Source organism: Leptosomus discolor, chromosome 2, assembly GCF_034619465.1.
Source record: "Leptosomus discolor isolate bLepDis1 chromosome 2, bLepDis1.hap2, whole genome shotgun sequence".
Lineage (NCBI taxonomy): Eukaryota > Metazoa > Chordata > Aves > Leptosomiformes > Leptosomidae > Leptosomus > Leptosomus discolor.
Window position 1 is genome coordinate 100,035,493 of NC_141392.1, and position 21,915 is coordinate 100,057,407.

The following is a 21,915-nucleotide window of genomic DNA, read 5'->3' on the forward strand; positions in this document are numbered from 1 at the left end:
CTACTATTGGGCTAAATATACCCATTTTTTTCTGTGGAGAGTTACTGGAAATTAAAATAGTGTATGATACTGGCAAATACCAAAATTTACTGCAGTCAATGAGCAGACTTCATTGATTTCAGTTGGTTTGTGAGCAGGGGCAAAGCTTTGTTAGTGTATTAGTGGTCATCGAAGATTGTTTATACTTCACCTCTCTTATCCTGTTTTTGTTTCTCTAACTCTGTGAATCTGTTAATGAAATTTGTGTACAAGCATACACTGCAGAACATACCTGTTGTGTACAGTCAAGAAGGAAGTAAGCAAATTACTATTACTGCTTCTGAAGGGAGCTGGATGAAAGTTAGGGGAAAACACCTTCAGTACCAGATTCGTGTTTATGTTTGTATTCTCTTCACTGTGGAGTGCCCTTTATATTTAACTTAGAACAATTTTTCAAGTGGACTAAGTGTCTGTCTACTGTAAAAAAGACTACAGGATCTGATATGTCTATAATGTATTGCAGACTGTGAGCTCACTGGATGTTTTGTTTACCCAGTTGTTGTTTGCACTGTTCTAATCTGTGAAAAGATGGACTTTAGCAGTGTCAGTTTTAAGTTCACAGGAAAAAAAATTTATTAATATGCAATGTAAATGTTCAGTTGAATTGATCTAAAGAAGCTTTTTAACAGCACCTTGTTCCTGTAATAATTTTCTTACTACTACTAATAATGAAGTGATCTAGGGCTCTTCAAGATTAATGTTCCTTCAGTGTCCAAAAATGCAAGTGTCCTTTTAAGTGCATTTGTCTAAATTCCTGTTACTGTAGTTGGAGATCTGGGTCTTTCTTCCGTTTTGTGACCATGCTGGTCTAGAGCAGTTGGGGATACCGTAGCGTATCTGTGACATCTGCTGGAGCAGGGAGTTCTGACACAAGACCTATGAGAGACTTAAACCCTTCCAGACAGCAGCTGCCAGCAAGGTGGATCTGGAAAGATCCCAGGCTCCCTCAGGCTGGAGGGGACTTTGTTTGGGGCATCTCCTGGACCAGCCTCGTGCTCATAAATGGCCAGCGCTAGATCCATACCACGTTGGTCAGCTGGGTCTTAACCTCCAAGGATGGAGGCTGCACAACTGAGCAGCTTGTTCTATCCTTGACTGTTTTAATGGTGAAAAATTTTTCACCCTTATTTGCAGCAGGAAAAGGCTCTACATGTCTGTTTTGACATCTGTATCATGCTTTTTGTAAATATAATAAATGGAGCCTCTAGTGTCATTCAGCTGCTGGCAGTTAACGGCTGTAACTTGTGAGATCACTCATAGGTTTGCAGTCCTGTTTGCTGTTTTTGAGTACCCCAGGTGACTGTAAGTGCCATTTCAGAAGCACACAGGTCTCCTGTAGGTGGTACCTGCCCGCCCAATGTGGAAGCCTTGGCTTCCCTAGAACACCTCAAGTAGCACCAGGCATTTGTGTTTAGGTAACTAAATCAAGCCCCTGTTCACTGTAATGGGATCTTAGATGCCTAACGTATCTCTGGAGAAAGTCAGGTAGAAAACCATGTGTAGGCATCTTAATTTGAAGTTAAAGGGGCGAGTTATCACTTACAACACTACAGTGCTGTTATTCTAAAAATTGCCTAACTGCAATGTATAACTAAACATCCTGCAATTCAAAAATTTATTAGGAGAAAACATCTAAAATAACAGCCTTTAAAAGTATGTATAAAATTGAACTTTGACAGTAGGTAAACTTAATATTTCCTATTTTATTTGTTCTCTTTGGAACGCCTAATGAAACTACTAAAAGGTAGTGAGATAACTTTATTTTATGTCAAATTGATGTACTTCTATTTTTTAACTGCCCTTAAGTTTACATCCTTAAAATAAGTTAGTAAAAGAAGTTGTAAATCTTAATTATGAAAAAAAAAAACTTTCTATTTTCAGTTTTCTGAAGTTAACTTCAGCAACCAACAGCAGATTATTTCTATGATACTGAAGATCTTTTTCTTTATTTGTTACTTGGTTTAGTTTTAAATACTCCTACATTCATTTTATTTTGATCTTGATACCTGCCTACGAATTGTCATTATTAGTATATGTCTACAATAGCATATATCTCTGACACTTACAAATATGTCAGGCAAAGACAATTTAACAGACATTCTTAAAACACTCAGGTAAGTTTGTGTCTATGGATGTGGCAGCTGCCTGTGTTGCCATTAAAGTCAGTGGAGGTCTAACCAGTAATGCCAGTGGAGTCTGGAGACCAATTCAGCTTAAAGGCAGCAGGCCGGTTTAGTTGCCTACATAAAAAGCGTCTGGTGCATTTGAGATGCATTAGTGTCCAAAGCATCCTAAGGGAGCTGACGAATATGACGTAACTCCTATGGAAATCCAGTGCCTTTCTGGGCTGAGAGTAGGAACCCAGACAAGACATCCTCGAGTATCTCAGATATGACCAAATGTCTATGTGGGGGTAATGACCTTGAGCTCCTGGTGGCTGGTCAGCTGAATCAAGCCTCTGTCAATTGTCTTAAGTAGACTTCTGTTGGCTGTAATAGACGCTCACCTACCTAAATGAATTTATTTCAAATGAATTCTGCCTTATTTTTATATACACATACACAGAGGCACACACACACAGATATCTCTGTCAAGCTGATGGAGAAATTCTTTCTCTGGTACTACAGAAGTAGAAAAAAATTATTAGATATTAGATTTTTTCCTCTCTGGTATTTGATAACATGGGCAGGTAATAGTCACAGTTGTTTAACATAAAATTGTAACTGTCAGCCCTTTAGAATTAAGTGTTATGTTGAAAAAGCATGAATTTGGAGAGTATTGTGATGTTTTTATGCTTGTAGACAACATACAGAGAAGTCAATATAGTAGTTGTGTGAACCTGTGTACATTTAAACTGAAAGACATTTTCGTGACTATTTTCTTAATTTAATTGTTGTAGTACAAAAATATGACATATTAATTGGTTTTTATTAATTTTATAATGTAATAGTTAATTGAAGCCATATTCTTCATTGAAATATTTTGTCAGCTTGACTTCAACATCTGCTTGCTATAAAACGTTGCTTCATTCTGGGTCTGTAATCAAATTCAGAGCAGTTACAAACAGGCTGTCTTTGAAGGAAATTTCTGCTGGAGCTTTCCTGTTTTCTTACAATATTCATTCTGGGAAAGAATGTGGAAAAAAAGCATAGCTTGAAACCCAGATGCTACCCGTTGTTACTTCAGGTCCAGTTTTTGTAATTCTAGTTATTACCAAAATGTTTTGTATATGTATTAATTGATTTTTGCATTTGTTTTATGTGCTTTTATTTCTGGAATTCTTCAAATTTTCAAAATAGTTTTGGTATCATACACATTTTGAGTAAGGACCTAAAGATTTGATCATATTGGTACTGCTGTATTCAGACTATTAGTTGTACTAACAATTAGACAATAGGAACTTCTTACTGTTTTATGTGCTGCTTCAACCAGTAATTGCTGTTCTGATTCAAAAGACAATTATTTAATATCTTTTTGCAAACTGTTTGACAGCTGTCTGTTGTATGCAGCATGAGGGAATATCAGATTGACAACACTTCTTACTGTGTTTGAAACTGCTTTTAAGAGATGCTTGTTTGATGAAGCCTTGATGATGTGTATTGGTTTTACATTTTACTTATATTAAAAATAATAATTTATTATTTGAAATAATTATTTTTATTATGCAAAGGAAGGTCTTTTTTTGAATATTGTGTTTAACAGTCTTTTTTATTTTAAAGGGAGAAGTTGGACAGCCTGGATCTCCAGGCCTAGAAGGACATCGGGGAGAGCCAGTAAGTGATTAAATTGCTGACATATCCTTATGTACTGATTTGTTCTTGGCTTTTTTTTAAATTTTCTTTTTGTTAGTCAATAGATTTTATACTTCATGTTTCATCCATGTTGATTTGAGTTGGTTAATATGTCCATTTTTTTAAAAGTGCTTTTTTTGTTTTCTGGTGTTCATCTTTAAATTTGGATTTAGTTAAAGAAATAAACAAGCCTTTAAAGTCGAAGATGCCTTAAAAGAAAACTACAATGCTGTTATATACCAATTTGTATATATGTTATAAAATTTTTTCATTATTGACTTCTTTCCTATTGATAGGATGGTATGGTTAGATAGTGATAGTTACTTACACGAGGAAAGATTCTGGGTGTCTTTGTCATTTCTGCAACATGGTATACGTTCTTTCATGTACTTGTTAAATGCACTTTTCAAGTTTATTTTTTCACTATCTACCTCCCCTTCTCCTTTGTCCAGTTTTATTGGTCTTTTACTTCCTTGCATCCTGTTAGACTGTCCATGTTAGCTGTATCTCTGTTCTTCTTACTTAGCTGGGGAACATGCTGCTGTGTTTATGTTTTGCTTGTTTGCAAAGACGTTGTTCCTCTGCTGGTGTTTGGGCAGCTCCTCAGGGCAGCTCATTTTTCCTTCTCTTTATATGTGATAGCTAGGCCTTGTCCTCCTTGTTTCCTTGTTTGGCGCTTTAAGGCCACCAGACTTTGCTTGAAGCAGAGAAGCCAAGATATTTGTAGAAATACCTGAAAGCTTCAAGTGCCGAGAGCGAGCCAGCTGTCTTCATCAGTAATTCTTCTGTTGGCCAAGAGCAGTAAATGCAGCTCAGTTGGTGGAACACTGCTTTCCAGATGAGTTACATTCTGAATTACATTTTGAATTGTAAGATCAGGAGATACAGCTTTATGCATTCAAAAATTTTTGTGGTATTGAATGTAACGAGAGGCAGTAGGGTTACATGGTACTGAAGTCTGGCAGTTTTGATAACCAGGCATTGGAAATAGCACTCCTAGCTGAAAAATTCTCAAGCTCTTTCATTTGAATTTCTTATACATTCACCAAAACCTCATAAAACACTGTGAGTATTCTGCAAAACACTGGGCAGTCATTCCCACTTGGCTGGCTTGAGTGAAGAACACACATAACTCCTCACTTGGCTTTATTGTTTCCTCTTTTTCTACCCTAAAAAACTGAGATGTATTAACCTTCCACAGTTAGTGGTATCTTCAGAAGTAAGAAAGACTGAAAGTGAATGTTAATTAAAAATCATCCAATACAAGTGAAGCAGTTTTGGTATATTGTGTTAGTACACCATAGCAAATGTGTTGAGATAATAACGAGACTTCTGTTATTGTCCCTAGCCTTATTTTGTCTTTTTTCATTTTTAGAAAAAGATGTTAGTTAGTCATTGAGATGTTTTTTTCAAATTAATCTGAAAAATAGGAAGGCGAAGGCATTTCTGACCTAGGGAAAACTAAGTATTTAATACTTTAACAGCTGTCTTACTGGTCTGATACTTTTGGTTAAATCTGACCTATACCTACTAAAGAAATATATTTTGGTTTAAAATTAATATAAATGCTTCACAATATAACATTTTAAACAGCAATGTAAACTCATCGCTTAAGTCCCACACTTTTTATTTAAAGAGAAATGAAGTGTGAGATTTAAGACATTAAAAACACTAAGAAGTCTTTGAAATAAAAGTCACCGTAAAAGAATATAGAGGAAGACTTCCAATATATAAACAACTACAAAAGATTTACACAATCCTAACAGGGCAAGCCAGATTCCACTATATGCTTCATTTATAGTCAGTGGAGGTTCTGAAGAGTACAAAGTCTGTGTGCTGACCAGGAAGTTGCCTCAAGGTAACCAGTAGGAAATGTAAGGCACCTAGTCATGCCTGCTAGTCTGTCTCTATTGCTGGTGTAGCACCAGACTGCATGTGCAAACATGGTGCTCCCTTCTATTTAGAGCCTGGAGGGGGAGCAAAGGGCATTTCTGTGCAGCAACTTTGTGGTAAAAAGTGTGTGTTTGGGCTGTGCAGAATGAAAGCTGTCCTCAGCTGTGGGATATGTGGGCTCTCCTATTCAAGTAAAGGTAGTTGGCTTTTGTCCGATGGAAAGTGAGCTGGTTTGTTGGGGCTGTGATGAATGCCTTGTGCAACTTACTGCTTCCGTGGTTTCTGTTTTTCATCCAATGTGTATTTGATGGATAACACGTAAGCGCCTCCTCTCTGCTCCTCTTCTGTGCAATTCAGTGTGATCATCTCTGGTGGGATACCCTAGTAGTTGGGGCACTGATGTGGGAGAGAGGGACTGAACTCTATTGTGCCCTCCCTGTGACAGCTGAATAGGCTGCCTAAGCTCAAAACAGGCCTTGGATGATACTGTTCAAACTTTATGACTCCATGATGTTAACCAGCCACATGAAACTGTGGCCCTGGGACAGCCTAGGAGATTGCATGGATACCCCACCCACACAAACATACATGCAGACAGTCTCTATTTCTTCCATTCAGCCACATTAGCATCAGACATAGCCTAATTTGTTAAGTTGGTCTTTTTAAAAATAGCCATATTATGATCTGTCTTGCTTTGGCAAATAAAAAGAGCACGATTGCAAAAGAATACATCTTGAGACAACATCTAAGAGGCTACTGTCTAGGATGGAGAGCACAGTTGAACTGAACTCCGATTGCCTCCAGCCTCTAAGAAGTGTGGTTATTTTCTGGACAACATACTTTCTGGTATATTATTACTCTTATTAATCCCCAAATTTATGAACAGGAAAAAGTAGCTTGTAAAGCTAAGTAAATAATTCCAAGTGATGTGGTTGTTTTCCCTCAATAGTACTACTTGGAACTTAAGTTAGCCAGGCCATCCCAATTCTACCCACTCTGTGTAAGAATAACATTTGACAGAATGGACAGAATAATTCAGATAGCATTTAGTAAGTAAAGAAAAAAAAAAAAAGCTAGTAATCAAGATCATTTTACTGATGACAAAACTAGGCCATGCTGTCACTTGAGTAGATTAATGGCTAGTCATCTGTCTTACCAATGGCAGGCTGTTTTGATAAATGTGGTTTTTTGAGGGGCCAACTGTCTAAAGGGTAGAATAAATCAAGATTTATTTGAGCTTAATTTCAGCCTGGTTGTCCTTTTTAACATAGGTTGAGTTTTGTCAGTTTGGTTTCAGTGGAAGCTGTGTTAGACTTCTTGTGTTTACAGTCATGCAGATGGGAACTCTGAAGTGAGTGCTTGTGGGTGAAGCTGGCAGGACATTTATAGCACTCTTTCAGGACTAGCATATGCTGTCCTGCCACAAGTAATATGTCTGAACATTTGCAACTGCTCATGTTTGCTCTCCAGAAATCATATTTTTCAGATATACAGCTGCAAACACTTAAAATGGTAGAGTTTGCCCTTGATATTTAGGTCACATCACAAGACCTCAGATGTGGCCTCGTTTGTGCCAGCAATAGCAGCATAACATGGCTCTCAGCTTCTGGCCTGACTCCCACTGTTATACCTATACTCCTGGTTTGTCTGTTGGTCTCTTATATCTGCATCAGGAATGCTAGATCTAGATCAATGCATACTCTGAAAAGTATGTGGTTTATGCTAGGATATGCTAGCATAATTCTATTTGAAACGTGTTCAGAATACACTGAGGATACAGAAATCTCCAACAGAAGTTGTATTTTTCTTCATAAAGCAGAAATCTTTAAAATACAACATAGAAAATGGTATAGGCAGGTAGCCTGTATATTTGGAAAGCAAACATAAAGCTAATGTAATTATACTGCATCTGTAGTGAAGCTGAGATTAATAGAAACAGAAAACAAGGAAAGAAAATTTCTAACTTAGTTATATGGTAGTATGCAGAACAAAATTTTTTTGGTGTTTTTTTCATTCCGTGTGCCATGTGATATTCCCCCTTTCCTTTATTATAGAGTTTTCCAGATCTCTTCCCTATGAACAGATTTGCTTTAGTGGAACCTTTAGAGTGCAAAACCTTGAGGCAAGATGGCTTGTTACATATTTTTGTGTTCAGTGTTGCCTCTCTTGTCTTTCTTTGCATAGGAAACTATGAAAAAATGAGACACAAAACACAGAACTACTACCAACTATGTTATCTGTATACTGACAATGTTCCTTAGAGATCCTATTCTCGGAACAAATGCCTGGTCGCTAATCATAATAATAATGATATAGGAAATAATGATATTTACTTATTACAAAGTAAATGTAGCTGGTTCTAATGAACTTTCTTCTTCTTCAGTACAGCTTTACACTTACTATATCACTGACTGTCACTTCTGACATATATAAATGAGAAAATATATTGAGAAGAGAGGAAATTCTGAAAAATTATATTTTGCCTATATTTACCTGCTGCAACAAAATTTGATTTCACCTTGGTTGCACCCTTTTATGCTTCTAGGCATGTGTATGTTCTCGTGGGAATCAGAGGAGAGAAATATTAACAGCACAACTACCATATTTGAGTGAAAAATATGAAGTGAATGAATGGTGTGTAAAGAGGAACATCTTTTATAAGATTATCTAATATAGTTAGATAAGATGTGCAAATTTTAAGGTGTTGAAGTCCCCCTTCAAGTCTACAACAGAATTGGAAAGTAATTTTAACATGATTTCTGTACATTTAACTTGGTTAAGTGAGGTAGACCATATGAGAGGGAAGGTAGTCAGTAACCCATGGAATAGGATCGAACTGTGAATAAAGGAAAACTTGGTAATTGTTTCAAACTGTTCATGGAAGGAAATTTAAAATTCACAGTCAAAACCTTTGCAATAGACAGTGGAGTGTAAGAGTTATGCTAGTCTGTTTAGGAGGAAAGCTACTATTCAACTTAAATAAAATAGCTCAAATTTTGTGCTTTTAGTAGTCATATTTATCAACTGTGTATTTGCAGAGTTATTTCTGATGACAACCATATTTGAGAATGCAGCATCATGTGTGAATACTTGTGAGACCTGTCTTCTTATTTCACAAATAGAAGGAACAGCACAGTGTGTTAGTGTTGACTGAAACAGATGATGACCACTGGCTGAGATAAGTGGGAGGGAAATATATCACACATACGCACAAATGTGTTTTTCAGTGATCACAATGATATGCTTTGCTTGATGCACTTTACGTTGATGTTATGTTGGTTTGTACCAGTTTTAGTTAATAAGATGCCATTTACTCAACATTTATATTTTATGTCTTCATTTACATAGTTATGAAATACTTCAGTTAGAAACAAATGTAAAAACTCTATAGTATATCTATGCAATAGGCCTTGTGAAAAGTATCTTTATTTCTGAAAGTGTTACTTAGTTTATTTTTTAGTGCATCCAGTCTGATTATTCTTGTATTTCTGTTTTTAATCTCTCATTAAAGCATAAAAATCCTGTTGTATTTCCAGTGCTCAGAAGAGATTATGTGTTGTGTGGATTTAATACTTGTGAAAATGTTTCACAGAGTACTAAATACTCATTCAAGTTTTATATTGCCTTAAAGTACACACTGCTATAAAATAGCGCTCTCTTTGTAAGTAATGTATTTAGAGGAAATTATTTCCTGTCAGTTTTTAAGCGAAAAGTGATCAGGAGACTGAACAAACTGTTTGGTGTGAGTTTATCAAAATTCTTAGCTTCAAATCTAATATTCATGCTTTTCCACTGCTCTGATATGCCTCGATAGTAGCAGCTGAACTCTGAACACTGATGGCCTGCTTTTCAGATGTGTCAGCTTTACAGTCATAAAGGAAGTAAGGACTAGTATTTGCTCTGCAAATGACATATTGTGGGTCTCAAAAGAATACCATATTTCTTTGTTGAAAACTCTGACTTGGACCTGTAAATAGATTTACATATAAAGTGAAATGGTTATTCAGGTGGGGTGTTTTTTCCTACATAAACAACTGATGCAGTAAGGCTTTGATAGGCATATGCCATACATCATTATTTCTTTACAAGTGGGTTTGATTAGTTGAATTAGTTTTTTAGTGATTGTTTATTTCTTCTAATTTCTGAATTGTTGGAGTAGGCAGGTCAGAGTCTTGCTGGTGTCCTTCTGATTGCTGAAGCTTCTATAACAGATGTTCCTAGTCTTGTTCCAAATTGAGGAAGGGGGAGATGACAGCTTTGACAGCACAATATTTTCAGTAATTGTTATTTAATTACACAGTGCTTGCTGTAAACTCAACTACATTGTTTAGCCTGAATGCAGGTTTTCCTGTCAATTACAGCTTTTAGGTTCACTTTAGGTGTATATAATTTTAGCAGACTTTATTTGCAGTCTAGGTTATCTTCATTCTAACTGACAAGTTATTTTGACTAAATCCATTCCATACAACATTTTCAGCAGAGTTAATTGCTATTAAGAAGATAAATATAAGAATAGTGCTGTAAAGAAACAGGTAATTAAAGACTTCTGGAACTTCAGGCAGACTAGTCTGAACTACTCTATTATTCCCAGTTGACCAAAATGATGTAAGACATAACAGCATAGTTGCTGATCCAAAGCGTATTGAAGTCAATGGAAAGATTCCCATTGAATTCAGTCTGGACTGAAGCCATAATAAATGCTGTAATAAATTTGGACCCACTGACTTAATGCAACTTGGAAAATAATGCCTGCTTTTCTAAGTTGTAAAACTAACAGTTTTCTCCCATCTAATTCTCACTTTCTGTCTGTTCATCGTGATTTCTGATTTTTAATTTTCTGTCTGAACACACTATGCAATTACATTAATTATATTAATTTTCTATAATTATATAGTACCTTTTTTATTTTCCTTTTGGCTACAGAGACTTAGGAAAGTATTATTTTTGGATTTTTCCAGTTAATACTATTTCAAATTTGATAACTGGAGAATCAAGTGGAGAAAAGGTGCAATATCTTGCTGCCATTTCTTTAAGACTACTTTGTAATGAAGGCAATTTCTTAAAAGACGTAAGGAAATACAAAAGAAGCTGTAGTTGTAAGCTTGTTATGGACATGAATAGCATGTGCTATAAATAGTTATATACGGTACTCAGAGTAGTCTGGTTTATGCTTGTATGCTGTAGTGACCTTTTTATGGCTATACTGGCACTTTTCTTACTAATTCATGTGCTAATAGAAGTTGCATACCAGCATTCCTCTTGCATTGTGGCTGGTTTCTAAACATAGTGATAGAAATACCTCTGACCAATCTGTTGTACCAATTTAAAATCTCCCTACTGTCTTGCTGAGCTGTTTTACAATAAACAGATGCTTGTCATTTGTTAAAATGTCTCTTAACAATTTGTGAATTGTGCACAAGTGATTCTGAAAAAATGGTCCTGCAGCAGACAGTTGAAGGTGCAGCTTTGTTAAAGAGTGCAGTTGCTGTCTTGTAAGCACAAAATTAGTAGTAGTGCTTATTTATTTGTATTCCATGAGTGATTCCAATGAGCTAGTCCTGTTTATACACAAAACCACAAACTCTTCTGAAAAGTGTAATTTCTTCTATGCATTAAAATAATATTGGGTATTTTTTTGAAATTTTAATGTAGAGACTTTAGACTTGATATTATACTTACTAGTTATCTGTACTAGAAAGTGAGCTTTAATTCTTGGATGAAGTGCTTTGGCATAAGCTTATACTGTCTGTAAAGTAAGAGCGGTGACACACATTGTTCCACCAGTGGTTTTTCCCACTGAAAGAATTCACTTCATACTGCAGCTTTAGCCTTCAGCTGTTGTGTTTTCACCTTGGCTAAGGTGGATTGTAGAGATCCGGTATGAAACTAAAAGTGAATCAACTTGGTAGTATGGATGTATACAGCACACATCAGATGTCCCCTCTAGTGGTAATATTACTCAAAAGCACATATAAATATTTGCCCATTTAAATGCTTGTGCATTTAGGAGATTGGAGACCTTCATATTGGTTGCAGAGACTGCAATATGCACATGCTTACAAACATCAGTACCTTTTTTCTGAGTACCAGAAACTAGATTTTCTTAGTAATAATATTGCAGTAGGCATTTCTATAGAGACAGATTATCAGTATTTGAACGTTAGAGCTATACTATTTGACTTTTCATGTATTTTTAAGTGGGAAAAAGTTAGTTTACTGTAACTGATTATCATTCAAAACCATTTCTGATGAGTTAGTTTATGTTATTTTGAGCAAATGATGTACAGATACATTTCAGGTGTATTAGGTAACATACTACTGCTTGGACTGAAAAAAGACATTCTAAAAAATTACTAGACTTGATGAAGGGAAACATAACCCCCATTTTCAAAAAGGAAAAAATGGAAGACCCGCGGAGCTACAGGTCAGTCAGTCTCACCTCTGTGCGTGGGAAGATCATGGAGCAGATCCTCCTGGAAGCTTTGCTAGGGCACATGGAAAATAAGGAGGTGATTGGTGACAGCCAGTGTGGCTTCACTAAGGGCAAATCGTGCCTGACAGATTTGGAGATTTTTTACAACGGGGTTGCAGCATTGGTGGATAAGGGAAGAGCAACTGACATCATCTGCCTGGACTTGTGCAAAGCATTCAGTATTATCCTGCATGACATCCTTATCTCTAAATTGGAGAGACATGGATTTGACAGGTGGACCACTTGGTAGATAAGGAATTGAGTGGATGGTCACACTCAAAGAGTTACAGTCAATTGCTCAATGTCTGAGTGGAGACCAGTGACTAGTGGCGTTCCTCAGGAGCTGATATTGGGACCGGTGCTATTTAACATCTTTGTCGGCAACATGGACAGTGCGATTGAGTGCACCCTCAGCAAGTTTGCCGATGACACCAAGCTGTGTGGTGCGGTTGACATGCTGGAGGGAAGGGATGTCATCCAGAGGATAACTGACAGGCTGAAGAGGTGGGCCTGTGCAAACCTCACGAAGTTCAACAAGGCCAAGCGCAAGGTCCTACATCTGGGTCAGGGCAGTCCCAAGCAGAAATACAGGCTGGGTGACAAGTGGATTGAGAGTAGGCCTGCGTAGAAGGACTTGGGTGTGTTGGCAGATGCAAAAACTGGGTATGAGCCAGCAATGTGTGCTCGCAGCCCAGAAGGCCAACCGCATCCTGGGCTGAATCAAAAGCAGGTTGAGAGGGGTGATTTTTCCCCTCTACTCTGCTCTCCTGAGACCTCACCTGCAGTGCTGTGTTCAGCTCTGAGGCCCCCAGCATAAGAAAGACAGGGACCTGCTTGAGAGGGTCCAGAGAAATGCCACAAAGATGATCAGGGGGCTGGTGCACCTCCCCTGTGAGGACAGGCTGAGAGAGGTTAGGTTGTTCAGGCTGGAGAAGAGAAGGCTCCAGGGAGACCTTATAGCAGCCTTCCAGTAATTAAAGGGAGCCTACAAGAAAGATGGGAAGGGACTCTTTATCAGGGAGTGTAGTGATAGGACAAGGGGTAATGGCTTTAAACTGAAAGAGGATAGATTTAGGTTAGATATTGGGAAGAAGTTCTTTCCTGTGAGGGTGATGAGGCAGTGGAACAGGTTGCCCAGAGAAGCTGTGGCTGCCCCCTCCCTGGCAGTGTTCAAGGCCAGGCTGGATGGGGCTTTGAGCAACCTGGTCTAGTGGGAGGTGTCCCTGCCCATGGCAGGGGAGTTGAGACTAGATGATCTTTAAGGTCCCTTCCAACCCAAACCATTCTATGATTATATGAAGTGGAAATTTTTGAGGAGTTGAGTGGAGAAATCCACACAACTGTAAATTGATTCTGAATTCTTTGCCAGAAATTTCTTTACTCTCAAATCTCAGTTAAAAATGTGATTAGGTGTTGATTTGGCATAGATTAAAGAATTTAAACTATATGATCTGTGTGTGTGTGAATCCAGTCTCATTCTTTCTGGATAGCTGATCTGAGTTAGAAGGTTTAGAAATTCTTTAATCATTCTTTAAGTCCCCTGTAAGTTTACTGAATCATATGTTTACTTAAGTGTTTAATATAGTTTGATCTGATCTAATACTTTCGGGCATAATGGGTTAATTCACCCTGCTAAAAAGAGAATAAGCACTAATGATCTTGAAATTTATATAGTAAAACTGTTATAAAATAGGTATGCCTTAAGTGATTAACAATCACTTCCTTTGACGTATGATATTTAAAAAAGGACTCTTCTGCATTCTTTTGGATCCACCTGATGTCAGTAATAATTCTTAGGGTATTCTTGCTAATTTCATGCATCCAAGAAAGTCTTTTCTGAGGTAGAGGATGCTTGAAGAGAATGTTTGGACTGGTTTGGGCTGACGTCTCCCATTTTAGTGCCAGGAAAGTTGGTGTTTATACTTCCAGTAAATATTTCACATATGCTGTTTAGTCTTGAAACAGCAACATCTATCTATTCTTGCCTTACAGTTTTCTTCTTAACTCCCACAGTTTTCAAGGAACAGTTCGAGACACTGTTAAATCCTTCAGTAATGTAGATAACACATTGGAAATTACCTCTTTAACAAAATGGATTCTGTATATTTCTCAACAGAAACATTATGACTAGGATCAGAAAAATAAACATATGCATAATGAAATACATATGAGTTTGAATGAACTTCTAATGGCCAAAATACCCAACAGACCCTATTAGGCAGCAGTATCATCATGTGATTTTGGCTTGACGTAGTCATATATGCATCACCTTTTAACCAAAATATGATATTACAAAATATTTGAAATCATTGAAGTTACATTTTTGCAGTTTATTGGGAAGAAAGAGCAAAAAATTTTGAAAAGTTATTTTGTAAAGGAGAAAATATTTGACAACCAGTGGAGTAAACATCCCATTTTAATTGTGGCAGAGGAGTTAGAAGTAATATGCAAGATATTTTTTTCTCTTTGTGTTTAAATATTTGCAGCAATTCCAGCTTTATTATTTGTGCATTTGTCATGCTAATCTTCCATTCTCATGCATATTACAGAGGTAGTATAAAATAACTCAGTTTCTAGTATCTATACTAATAGAATGAAAAATATTTTTAGTGACAATAAAGGGTTATTTAGACTGATTTTTATGCAAAAATACAAGGCATAAAACATATTTAGTTTACCAGATTATAGATAAGAATGTAAATTTTTCATTGCTTTCATCTGTAATTCACAGCAATTTTTTCAAGATTGTTGCAGATGTGTTCAGTCATACAGAAAGTGTCATGTCTGCTAGACTATGTTAGACTGCAAAATGCATGAATATGTAATTAATATGTGTCTGTCCTAAGTAACAAGTAACTAAACGCTGTGCTTACTGTGGTCTTTCATTTTGTCAGGTCTAAGAAGCAAGCTATGGAAAATAAAGATGGGTCTGAATTTTTTGGCATTGTTTTAACATATGCTGCAGAATTGAAATGGTTTGAATCTTTAAATGTTTGTCAGACAGTAAAGTTTTAGGTCTTAAGATCATAATTTATGGTGAATAAAAGCAGAGTGTATGTAGGGTTTTCTCCCGCCATTAATGGTGTATAAATGCAAAATTCAGACCAAGCTTTTAAGACCGTACATTGGTAATTCCATGTAGTCACAGGCAGTGCTATAGGAGCTAATGCTTCACAATGCAATTTATGTTTGTGTGTGCAATTTCATATTTCATTTTTAGGGACACACATTATCAATTAACACTGGTTTGTATCATTACATTTTAATGTAACAGTAAAATACAGTGTGATTTAAATCTTAGTAGTATGGCTCAAGGACAAATTCCTAGATGTATTCAAATGTTGCTTGATAGAGCACAGGGACGTGGTGTTTCAAGTTTCTAGGGAAAGTACCCTCTTCCTGGTATAAATATGTTCTCTGTTAATGTTCATGCTAGAGAATAATCAAAAGAAGAGATGTCTGAATGCCTTTAACATGTCCCCTAAATATTTCTATCTTCCTTTCCTTATACGCTCTGAACACTAGGAATCAGCATTTTGATTTACAGCTTATTAGCTAAATATCTGCTACCAGACTCCAGTGAGTCTGGAAACCAAACAGAAACTCCCCTCAGCTGATTCCTATACTTAGAAACCAAACACAGGCAGTAGGCTATGAATGAAGATGGCAGTCAGTTAGAATGTAGCAGCCATAAATATTTATTATTTCAGTTGATTTAATTTACACATTGCTGTTCTATTCTGTGCTTCTCAACGTGTTTATGGTGAGTTACTTAACCACAGGTAGAAAGAGGATTACCAAAAGGATGTTTGACTTTTCTTCTTCTGATCCAGCTTCAACAGGGTAGTAACAGGGCAGCCAGTTTTCATAGAATCATAGAATAGAATCAAAGAATCATTTTGGTTGGAAAAAGACCTTTAAGATCATCAGGTCCAACCATTAATCAAACACTACCAAGCCCACCACTAAACCATGTCCCCAAGCACCACATCTATACGTGTTTTGAACACCTCCAGGGATGGTGACTCCACCACCTCCCTGGGCAGCCTGTTCCAATGCCTAACCACTCTTTTCAGTAAAGAAATTTTTCTGAATATCCAATCTAAATCTCCCCTGGTGCAGCTTGAGGTCATTACCTCTTGTCCTGGCAGTAGTCACCTGGGAGAAGAGACCAACCCCGACCTCACTACAACTTCCTTTTAGGTAGTTGTAGAGACCAATAAGGTCTCCTCTCAGCCTCCTCTTCACTAGGCTAAACAATCCCAGTTCCCTTAGCTGCTCCTCATAAGACTTGATTTCCAGACCCCTCACCAGCTTTGTTGCCCTTCTCTGGACCTACTCCAGGACCTCGATGTTTTTCCTATACTGTGGTGCACAAACTGGACACAGTACTCAAGGGGTGGTCTCACCAGTGCTAATCATCATTCTTCTTCAAGATGTGGGACAAGCCATAGAAAAGATTTGCTGTACCTGTGTCCTCAGAAGGTCTGAGTTACAGCTTCCTTGAGAACTGTGATCAGGATAGTGATACAAAGCAATCCAGCTGTAACTCCTTCAGGGCTCTAAGTGCTGCATCTGGGCATCTAATCTACAATCTATACTCTGATAAATATCCAGAATGGTTTTTATTTCACCTCAAATAGTTAAGTAGGCATATTTAGTCCATCTCTGTGTTATGGTTCATCTCTGATACAAAACTAATATCTGCATTGGATTATTCATCCCGTCATGAAATACTTATCTCCAATAAAGGAGTCATTTTCTTCTGAAGCTGCTGAGGTTTTTTTTAACTGGCTTAAACAGTTTAGATATTTAGATTAGTTAAGGTTAGTTGAATTGAACCCTTCCAAAAAATGTGGAAAAGAAAAACAAGGAAACAACTTAAAGCAGGGCTTCTTTGTTATTTTTATGTTGAAATGGTAGCTGGGCTGTCAAAGTAACTAGTTTCTTGTACTTCTTCCGTGTGTCCTTCATGAGCAATAGCATTTCATCATTCTTGTGCAGTATGCCTAGTTAGTGTCATGCCAGTTGTTCAAGATAGATTGTCACACACTTTGTAGTGTAAAAATAGCAAAAGATACAGTGAAATTAAATAAGGGAGTTCTGCAGGATTTGCGAGCCTTAAAAGTCCTTTTATCAGAGGAACCACATTAGTACTGCTTGTACTCAATATTCTTGGTATAAAGAAGGTGATAAAGATAGTTTTTTAACTAAGATCAGTTGGTTCTCCTCTATTCAGGAAGCAATGAAGACTGTCTCTGTCCACAAAGAGCTTTAAGCCTGAAATTAAGAGATTGATACTCAAGTAGATAGAGTGCTAGCAAATTTGGGGGAATTCGATGCAGTTTGTGTATTCATTTTTGCTACCTTTATGTATTAAAATTACAGTGAATTGTAGCTGTGGAAGTTCTTGTCTGAACACAGGCTGGCTTCCCATCCGTAATGAAATAAAAATGTAAATCTTTATTCAGAGTGAATTTAAATAAATTTGTAAGGTTTAATTAATGTTTCTGCTAAGATTAAAATACCATGATGATCTAAGACCTCTCCTTCCCAAAGTGAAAAAAAAATAATAAAAATACATCATTTTTCATTTGTAACACATTGTTGTACTGAAAGTCTTCATTATTATGTAGGTTATGACCAGCATTTGTTTCTTTTCAGGTAATAATTTAAAAATATTTTATATTTCTGCTTAGGCATTGTTCTAAAAAGATTAAATATCACAAACCAAATAGTACTCTGGGCTAATGAAGCACAAGGAATGCAGTGCTTATGGGATCCTGTTCTTAGGTAAAGCTTAAAAAACCATGGCTTTAGGATTTTGACACATTTTACTCATATTGGACTAATATGGAAAGAATTACTACAGGCCCAGTAAAACCAAGATTATTGGATCCACTAAGACCAAGGATGAAGAAATGTACTACAGAAATATTAACCCGTTTAAGAAAGAACCTTTGACGCTTTTTGTACAAATTAATTTTTGCTTTAGTGATTAGTTTTAGTAATTTAGTCTTAGTGATTGCTACATGAGTCAAGGTGTGATTTTCCTTCTTTGTGCTCTGGCAGGATTTGATTCCAGTCTCTGCACCAACTTTTCTTAGCTGTTTCTTAAACACAGATAGGAACTGCCAAGCAGAGTAAAGGAATTATCACAGAACTTAGACAATGGATAGGAGTATGTAGAAAATGATATTTTATTTTTTTTCCACCTGTTACTTACTGCCAGATTCTGTCTGTCAGAGCTTTTGGGATTTCCTTAGTCAAAAATGCATGCTGGCCCATCCTACTTAATAGCCAGCAATGGACCAGTTTTCTAGTAATTTTACAGTCGTTTTTGGAACACAGTTTTACTGTGTTCATTTGCTACATCCTGTGACAAGATAATTTAAGTAATGGAGAAATTTTAAAACATTTTGAAAACATGTAACTACTTGAATATCAATGTGTTTACCTGTGAGTGTCGAACATGGGTTAATTTGTCAGCTGTTAGAAGTCAGCATAAACTTTTTAGACAGACTGGGTGTTGGTTTGGACAGTCTGTAAGGCTGGTGCCTGGCAGGGCAGGCAGAGGGAGGGCATTGCTGTGTCACCTGTAGAGCTGGGGACTTGGGTTTTTGTCACAAAGATTTGACAAGTCTGATACTCATATTATTTTGAAAGGTATTGACAAGAAATGCTGATACCAGTTTCAGCCTGTGATGGTATATACGCAGTTTTCATTTCCTATTAGTATTTCCAGCTTTCAGTTTTCCAAAGTCTGTGTTGTTGGCTATGCAACAAGGGTCACTGTGTTCCACATTTAACATGTGTGTGTTTTATTTTTAATACCTGATTTGCCAAAAAAAGTGTTTGCAAACTCTGATCTTATAACTGCAAAGATCTTGGTAATGCTTTTTCCTTTCCTCCATTTAATTTAAATCTGCTATGCTAGTCCAGTGGATGCTCATTATGTCTGTGGGAATGCTTGTTTGTATTTAGCCCATTTTTCTTTGTCATCAATTCCAACTGCTCAGTAGTTGCAGATGCAGCTTGATTGAATTTTTTTACATATATTTTGCTACTTTCCCTGGTAGAAAGTTTTATCCATTATCCAAATTGTATTTGAATCTTTCATTCTATTAGGATTATCAAGGATTTGCTGTAATCTTTTTAGAAGTATCTTGACTGTTGTACTTTTATCCAAATTACAGCTTGACTTGTACTTTTTTACATGCCTCCAGTAAATCTCTCATGTATCATCAAGTGTGCTTTTTCAAGGATCAGTAATACATAAACAGTCATATTTTTCAGGTGTTTAAAGGGATCATGGGAACATCTGGGTAGATAGATGTCTTTTGTGAATCTTGTTCTATTGCTATGATTCATGTCATGTCCTTTAGTGTCTTCCGCGAATCAGAATTGTGGATTTTTCGGAGTGGAAGGAGACAAAAAAAATATGAAAGCAGATATTATCTTAAGCCATAAAATAAACCATAATATTTACCAATATTCAACAATAATAGTAGAGAAGTGGTTAGATTTTTTCCCCCAAATAATGACCTCTGAAATAAAGAACCTATGCTTACCTTACATTTTACTACTTTTTCGTTTTTTCAGAAGGTCTCACTTTTTTAACAGAAGTCTTGTTTTATCATAACTTTCAAAATCATGATCATTTTGAGTAGGAAAAATGATATTATTTCAGGTATTTTTGTCTTGATGTTGAAAGAAGAATGGATAGTTTGAAAAAACTATTCTGTGGTGATTTGTCTTAGGCAGTATTTATCAAATGTTTCACACATTACACAATAAGTCCAGATGTACTGTATTCAGTGAGGAGCCTGTTTAAAGCAGTATGATGGAAGAGTCAAGCTTGGTATACCTACCCTAAGAAAATAAGACAATAATAAGGTAATTATACTAATGTCCTCTCCATCTTCTTGGGGAATTGACTGCAAAACAGTTTGCTTATAACAGAGAACCTCTTGGAAATATTCTATAATTTTGCGTCTTCCAGAGAAAGAGTTTTATGATAACGAGTATCTTGTCTGTAGTCTAGAAACTCCTACTTTCCTTAGTAGGGCTATCAGCCAGTACTGAAGAATGAAGTCCTGTCAGGCCCTGAAGAGATGGGGAAGTAGCAGAAAGTAATAGGCTAGTAAATATTTGTTTTAGGAGTAAAATAGTTTTTGTTTTGTTTTGTTCTGGAAAAATTTTTTATGCATGGTTTCAGCTGCTGTTCATAAGCATAAAGTTAAGCATGAGGGAAATACAAATAATCAATAATACTATCTAGAAAAAGTGCAAAAAATATTTTGAGAAATTCAGCTTGTGGATTAAGTAAAAATACTTATGCCTAGTTGATCTGTATATAAGGCCTCAGGCAATTTACTTAATGGATTTTTTGTGGAGCTCCATGGAAAAGAATCTAGCTGTTTAATATCATCCAATACAAAAATAGAGACTGCATGATTAATGAAAGCTACAAGAAAGATTTTCCAGGGATCGTGAAACGGTGTTCCTTTTACAGTTAAATCCATTGTATCTGCCAGGTATTATCAAAGAATGGAAGATTTATTTAAATTGCTAAAACTGGAATAAAATAGAATATTTGTCCAGAATTGTATAAGTATAATCATCACAATAGAAACAAATTCATGCTTTTGGGTGTTCTGAAGTCCCAGCTGGGGGGGCTGAAGCTACAGAAGACTGCATCAGGGGATTTATTTGCATACCCAGATGAGCTTCATTCTGTGATGAAGCTGTGAGACCTGTGGCTAAGCTTTGCTATTTCTTGCAAGTAAAGCATACCAGTAGCTCCTTTGACCTTTGGATATCCTAGTTTACACTTACATGTCTTGTGATTCCTAGCCAGTGTGAAGACTTTGTCAGAAGCTTTTGCTATCTGAGCCTATAGAGACCTATCACACCAGGCATATACAAACAAGCAAAGAAAAGGAAAAATAAAAGATAATTTTTGCTCCAGAGAACAAGGCATCAAGAACAAGGCATCAAGGCGTGTGGGATTTGGTTGCCTAGGCATTGGCAGCGAGAGCCATTTGAGGTGTATGAGAGCAACTGCAATGCCTGGCACGTAGGACGCAGTTCTTAGAGCAAACTGGCATCTTTTTCAAAGGGTAAATCAAAGGGCTTCTAGGTACACGTAGACAACACAGGGTGGAAGATAATAATTAAACAGGCAAATGAGGCTGAATGAAGGGTAAGGACAGCAGTGACTCAATAAATAAAGAAATTCGGTTAGCTGCCAGACTGATACATGATTGTATTCGTTTTTAGGCACAAACTCAGCGGTGTGTGATAAAACTGCAGTTCAGAATCTTTAGAACAGACACGTTTTTAAACCAAGGATTTAGGTTTACTAGGCCTTCTTGCTGGCTTTAAACTTCATGTGATTATAGCACTTGCTGATGAAAGCTAAGATAATGGATAATATTACAGGCTTTTATGGGGTAAGGGAAGGCTTCTCATTTAAGGGAAAATTTCAGAGAAAGGAGGAAAACATTTGAATGATATCAAGGTAATTGAGAAAGTCAGATTGATGATACTGAAAGAACTGAGGCAGTGGTAAGGCTTGCAATGAATTTAATTTTTAAATCTGAAGAAACACTGAATAAACCTTACACAAAATTTGATGTAAAAGAAGAAGGGGAACAAATTAACTGATTCAGAAGTGTAAGAAGGTCCAACTCATTTAAAGACAGAAATCACTAAAGT

General features: G+C 36.6%; 1 protein-coding gene across 2 annotated transcripts in view; it reads left to right on the forward strand.

Annotated features, from left to right (window-relative positions):
• COL21A1 (collagen type XXI alpha 1 chain) overlaps window positions 1-21,915 on the forward strand; it is an 87,968-nt gene that overhangs the window by 35,925 nt on the left and 30,128 nt on the right. For both annotated transcript variants that reach the window (XM_086461514.1, XM_086461515.1), the window contains one exon: window positions 3,759-3,812. In XM_086461514.1, coding sequence (XP_086317640.1) covers window positions 3,759-3,812 — 54 coding nt within the window. The remainder of the gene's footprint in view (window positions 1-3,758; window positions 3,813-21,915) is intronic.